The sequence below is a fragment of the Arachis ipaensis genome, chromosome B01 (assembly GCF_000816755.2).
Source record: "Arachis ipaensis cultivar K30076 chromosome B01, Araip1.1, whole genome shotgun sequence".
Taxonomy (NCBI): domain Eukaryota; kingdom Viridiplantae; phylum Streptophyta; class Magnoliopsida; order Fabales; family Fabaceae; genus Arachis; species Arachis ipaensis.
Genome location: NC_029785.2, coordinates 126,545,072 through 126,551,734, shown reverse-complemented (window position 1 = coordinate 126,551,734; position 6,663 = coordinate 126,545,072). Strand labels below are relative to the sequence as shown.

At 37.4% G+C, this 6,663-nt stretch overlaps 1 protein-coding gene and 1 pseudogene across 1 annotated transcript; both read right to left on the bottom strand.

Moving 5' to 3' along the window:
* Positions 225–4,234, bottom strand: LOC107636397 (annotated as a pseudogene).
* LOC107613014 (pentatricopeptide repeat-containing protein At2g16880-like) lies at positions 3,713–6,657 on the bottom strand. Its single transcript, XM_021103926.1, has 3 exons — positions 4,639–6,657; positions 4,142–4,220; positions 3,713–3,775 (listed from the first exon to the last, which is right to left on the bottom strand). The coding sequence occupies exon 1, from the start codon at positions 6,499–6,501 to the stop codon at positions 4,654–4,656; it is 1,848 nt and encodes a 615-aa protein (XP_020959585.1). The 5' UTR covers positions 6,502–6,657; the 3' UTR covers positions 3,713–3,775; positions 4,142–4,220; positions 4,639–4,653.

Below are 6,663 nucleotides of genomic sequence, written 5' to 3'. Positions count from 1 at the left end.
AGTATATTCTGATTTGCCATCAATAAACACTGAGCTTGTCTATGGTGAAAAAGAATCCCTGATTATGATAGAATTTAGAAATGGGTCATTCACAAAATTCATAATATAATATATTGAAGGATACAATTTTGTTTTAGTATCAAGATAAACTTTCTCAAAACATGTGGATAACAGTAGTTTTGAAAAAGTGATCAAATCAAAGCCTTACTTTATTGCAAGATGAATATTGGAAAGAGATGTTCTACTTTGATTTATTTCCAGAGCACATAATCTGAAGTAGAATGCCATAATACGTTGCTATGAGAAGAAAATTGTTGCTGTGACATGGAAATGAAAGAATAATAAAAAGCAATCAATCTCCACTGTAGAAGTTTTTACAGCAAATAACTCTTGAAATGAGTACTATGCAAATTTGTGAATCTAGTATTTATAAATCACAATAAATTCACCAAAAATAAACTATATCAAGAGATCACACAGCTTTTGTTTACTGAGATGGATTGCTCTATCCTAAAAAAGAATGAAAATAAAGGTGTTATAATTATCAGAATTTTCAATAGAAGTTGCTGTCCTATCTGGCAGTGTTTCAACAATGAGTAACTCATTCAGCAGACCCCATCAACTGCAAAACAAGAAATTAAGATGGAACTCTATAATTCATTTGAGAGGATATTTATACTAAAATATTTGTACTTTTGCATGTGCCAATGTGGCTTGTTTTGAACTATCAAAAGGTATGATGAGTAGTGTCTCTCACCTTGAATATATCTCCCAACATCCCCATGGGATTCCTTCTCTGCACTCCAAAAAACTTCTCTGCAATGTCATCTAGCATCTAAATCACAATTTTTGCATGTCAATTGCAGCATTCTAGCATCGTGCCAAGACAAAAACGATCAATAAGTATGAGTTCGAGTGTATTGGATGTGTGGTCCAAAATCATTCGCAACCACTCACTTTTATTTACAATATCAACATTATATTTAAAAAAAAAAAAAAAGTAAGGATCACTGGTTGCACATACTCATAGAACACATATTAAATGTGTTTGAGGATCATGCAAGTTAGCCGACAACAAAAGATGATAAAACTAAAAATGGCTTGGTATTGTGAGTTAGCTGACCTCATGGAATGCAGGTTCCCTGTCAATACTTGACTTATAATTAATTTTATCTCAACATATTAAAAAGAGGCAAAGCATCTCTCTCCATCCTACACCAAATTAGAAAGTTACGAAAATTCAGAAAAGTTCGCATGTAGCATGACCAATGAAACACTACAATAGAAACTATGCTTCATTATTTCTAAACATAGAACACAAATTGCTCAATGAATCAATGAAGGATCACAGGCAGCTTACGTTTGCAAAAGATAAGTGATGAACTGCATTAACTCTGACTTTGGGAACTCGATCTCGGTGGATTCGATTTGTGTCTTTACCTCTTCAACTAGTAGGTTGGCATCTCTCAAATTACCTTGACAAAATACCTGTCATGCATTAGGAAACCACAGAAAAAATAAATAAATAAATAATCATAAAAAGAAAAGGGAAAAAAAATATCTACGGACTAGAATTGCAATGCAAAAAGCAAACGTTGTATAAGTATCATAAGGGAGAGAGAAAAATGATCACATAGGCAAGGAATCCTAAGTGAGAATTAATTTCTTAGTGCCTTTACCTTAAAACCACTCGAGCAATCGCCAGATCATCTTCACCAGGATAGCACTATAATATTATGGAAAGCATATCAGTTTAACCTTCCTCCTAAGCTTATGCCAAGAATGTTTAATTTTTCCAGAAAGGATAAGTGCAAAATTGCTTGCAAGTTTGCATGTCTCAACAGAATTTGTGAAGCTCCCAACAAGGAGAAAAAATAAAAAAGGCATGGAGGTGTGTACCTTGCCCAGAAAGTTCACCAGAGTAGAAGCAAACTTCTTTGGATCATTTCCTCTCGTAAAATGATATGTTACTTTACCTATATCCTGCATTTAAAAAGTTTATTGATATTCATTCAAGTGTAAGTGAAGCTTTCCAGGGCGGAATGGAAATTCATAGATCTATCGGCTCCAAAGAAGAATAAAAATGGAGCTGCTTCCCTCTTCCAGAAAAAAGGAATTCTATCTAAACCCCAAAACCGTCAATTATATTTTATTTCAAAATCCAATTAAAAACGAGCCACCATTTCTTACTTTTCAGACATTAGCCACCGCTTTATCTGCTCTGCAATGAGCATTTACATTATTATTATCTAAACTGTGTTCCAAAAATACTTTCTTCAAACAAACTGAGAGTACATTGGTGAAGTTTATATTTCTTCCTCTCATCTTATACCTAATTTCTTTTTTAATTATAACATCTGCCAAATTTCTATGACGGACAGTAAACCAAATCATCCCAAATCATCAATGTTTATTTGTGTCACGTTAATTTTTTAAATATTCAAACTAAAAGAACTTTTACATATCTCCACTGACATGGGTTTCCCCCCACCAAAAATCATGCACAAGACAAAATTCAAACAGATGTTGGCAAAGCAAAAGGGGCTTGAAACAAACTCTAGAGACACAGGTATGGTCATTAGATTTAAGAGGAGTGACAATGAACAAGCACTTGAAGCACCATTTTGAAACATACCGCCTCAGGACTTTCCGAATATATGTATTCGGCTAGCATAATGTGCAGTTCAGGAGATCCATTACTATCTGCTCCATATTCGGCTGACCATCTGAATAGTGAATACAATACCAAGCAAGCCAAAAATATTACTCAGAAGGAACATGTGATTTTTATATATGGGATAATCTTAAACAGCACATATGCTGGATATTTCTATTTTGTGAAGTCTCACCTGATAGCAGCTTTTAAGAATGAGGAACAGCCTTCAACACGTGCCTTTGCCGTTCCGATGTCTTCAGAAAGCTGCTGCACGTCATCAACATCCCACAAGTGTTGTGGCAGTGGAACCCGAATAGGAAAATCCTTAAAGAAAAATGACAATAAAAGAAGAGCATAGGCAACACAATGCTTATAAGAAGACCTAGCCCTTAAAAAAACAGAGACATTTGCAGAAACTGTGTGAGGTAATATGAACAACCAAAGATGCAAATAAGAAGTCACAATGGGACCACAGTATTATTTATCCAATTGTTTTGCATGAAAATACGTCAAGAGTGTGCAATTGTCACTACTGTAGAATACTGCTACAGCTCCATGGTGCAAACAAGGATAACGGGAAGGAAATGGAGAATACCAAACACAGGATTCAACAGTAACTAAGAAAATAAAAGGGCTTAAGAAAACCAGAGAACGATTCAAAGGTGAAGTAAATGAGGAACTAATAAGATTTCTATTTTGTGAAGTCTCACCTGATAGCAGCTTTTAAGAATGAGGAACAGCCTTCAACACGTGCCTTTGCCGTTCCGATGTCTTCAGAAAGCTGCTGCACATCATCAACATCCCACAAGTGTTGTGGCAGTGGAACCCGAGGAAACGCCTGATAGATTTTCTTGACAAGATCTATCATTGAGATTCATCAGTAATAAGTAGCAGATTTCATGGTTAAATATTGAGAGAGAGAGGTATGCATATTTCTTTTCTACACTGACAAAGGGAGACCTTAAAATCATTTAAATTTCGACATACATAGACACAAGAGCAATAAAACACTGATAAAAGACAAGATTAGAGCGCACCAAGTGTTTTTTCATCATAAGGAATTTTCCCTTTCACTAAGGTCTCCACATACATTGAAGCAAGCTCTGCTCCGCATGTAACCTTAAATATAGAGAAATGGAGCATTAGGCTGTCTTTTGTCAAATGTAAAAATCATTGAAGAACAATTCATCATAGAAATTAAAATTTGATTCCTGATTTTAAAATATGTGAAAATTAAATAGAGCAATCAATCTAAATAAAAGGACTCATGATCCTCCATCAACCATTTTCCCTTTCCCACACCAAAAATGAAAAAACAGAAAAATGAGCTCATAGAGTCTCTCACAAACATCACAACAAAGGAAACAGTCATGCACAATCAACATCTACTTGTCTGATACACTTGCAAGGAAACTAGATAATAGTTATCCAAATAAAGGTCATAAAAGTATATCTAGAAAGGCATTGACATAGAAGATGTACAACCTGCCCATGAGTCAATTGAAGGCAAGCTCCTGAATGTAGGATATCTAATGCTTCAGAATACCTCTCAGCAGATACATATCTGCAGCAAAACATTTTTTCTTCATCAATGTTAACAACTTAAAATTGATGCACATGTATTAGTTAGTGGAGAGTTGGAGACCAAAGTAATGAAACTTCTCAAAATTATTCACTTGTGACTTAAACAAGCACATATCTATTTGGACGATATAAGAAAAGTACACTCCACATATTAGAAGAACAACAGGTTTTATTGGAGAATAAAAATACATAAGCATAGGGGAAGTTATATCCTAAAAGAATCAATAACAATACAAAAAAAGAAAAAAAGAAAGAAGAACATCAAGCAAAAGACTAGCGAAGCACCGTAGAGAGTTAAAAAATTAAAGACTATGTTACACAAGGGACATAACAGGGAAAAAACTATAGATCCATGAAAATTTCAGCAACTCAATCTACCTATCAGCACCAAAAATTACCTTCTTTTCTCCTCCCTAAAGTCTAAAGTGGCATATAAGAATACATTCCTTCGATATGCTTTTTCGCCTCTTCAATAGCCCATCCATTAACTTGAAATACGCAGATTTATTCAAACTAACTCCTTTCTGCTCTGATTCTTGAAATAGTTTCATTGCCTCTTTGTACTTCCCTTGAGTACAAAAATTACTTATCTGTTCTGAGTAATCCATGTTGCCTGAACCAAGCATTTGTGAAGTGTCTTCACTTATCATATTTGGACTTGTCTCTAGGAGTTTTGACATGAATTTCTTTGCTTCCTCAGTTCTCCCAGCATGAGTAAGTGCACCAATGATGGCAGTATAAGTATATCGGTCCGGCCCCAATTTTTTCTTCTCCATCTCAGTCATGAGGTCAAATGCTTCATCAAGTTTCCCTTCTTTGCAAAGGACGGAAATCAACGTGTTGTACGTAACTGCATCAACGGGCTTACCTTTAACGATCCATGTGTTAAATAAATTAAAGGCCTTCTCGAACATACCATGTTTGCAAAGCCCTCGAAGAAGAATGTTACATGTAATAACATCCGGCTTGAATGAGTTCTCAACCATTCTGTTATAGAACAAGAATGCTTTCTCCACTGCTCCCTCCCAGCAGTAACCATGAATAATTATGTTACACGTAGCTTCATCGGGGGCCAAACCTTTATCTAGAAGCTCATTCAATTTATCTACAGCCTGATCAGTTTTTAAAGAATGGCACAACCCCCTAATTATAGTGTTATAAGTGACAACACTAGGAATGATCCCCTTCTCCTTCATCTCATCCCAAAGCTTCAGAGCTTTGTTTGTTTGTTCATTTTTAAAGTATCCCATGATTAGAGTTCCATAGGTTACCTCATCGAGAATATAACCTCGCTTTGCGGCCTTCACAGTCAACTCGTATGCCTCTTTGAGCAGCTTCTCCGTGCACAATTTGTGCACTATAGTGTTCAGAGTAAAAGTATCCATCTTTAAACCTTTCCTCCCCATTTCATCCATCATCTTAAAAGCTTCTCCCAGATTTCCTGCCTTACAATAACCATTGATCATAGTATTATAAGTAAAACAGTCCGGTGAAAACCCACTCTCCACCATCTTCGCCACGACACAGCCGGCTTCATCCATCTTACCTTCCTTACAATACCACTTCACCATTATATTGTGAGTCACCGCGTTTGGCTTGACTCCCTTTCCCTTCATTTCCTCAACCAACTTGAATGCTTCCACACTCCCCTTCCACTGAAAACACCCGTCAATCAGAGTATTGTAGGTAACCTCATCCGGCATCACTCTCAGGCTCTCCATCTCATCCCTTAGGCTAATCGCCTCCTTGACCTTCCCCTCGTCGCACAAACCCCTCATGATTGTATTATAAGTCCAAATATCCGGTACCATGCCGTTCGCTTTCATCAACTCGACAACCTCAGCAGCCTCCTTCAACCACCTCAACTTACAATAGCCATTAACCAAGATATTATAGGTGTTCCTATTTGGGGAAACCCCGCTACCTTTCATCTCTAGCAAAACCTCCCTAACCTTACTCAATTGGCCCTTTCTACACAATGCATCAAGAATAGTATTGTAAGTGATATTATCAGGAGAACAAGCAAAATCAGACATTTGGTTCATGAAGCCAAGAGCATCATTAAAATTATTATCAAGACAAGAACCATGGATCAAGATGTTGAAGGTGGTGGTATTTGGGATTATACCGAGCTTAAGGGAATCGTTGAAGACTTGTTTGGAGAGGTGAATGGAGTGGGAGGAATGAGGGTGCTGGCGGATGAGGGAGGAGAGGAGGGAGTGACAGGTGAGGAGGTTGGGTTTAATGCGGAGGCGCTTCATCTTGTTGAAGAGCTGGAAGGCGAGGTCGGGGTAGTGGGAGAGGGCGTAGGCGGAGAGGGAGGTGTCGAGGAGTGGTTACGGCAGGCGGGGGCGGCGGAGGAGGAGCTGGTGGAGGGAGTGGCGGGGGTGGTCGGAGGAGATGAAGTTGAGGAGGAGGGAGCG

What these genes read in the sequence shown, in the direction of transcription:
- LOC107613014 (XM_021103926.1), bottom strand. Translation starts at nt 6,501, where the DNA reads ATGAAGCGCCTCCGCATTAAACCCAACCTCCTCACCTGTCACTCCCTC.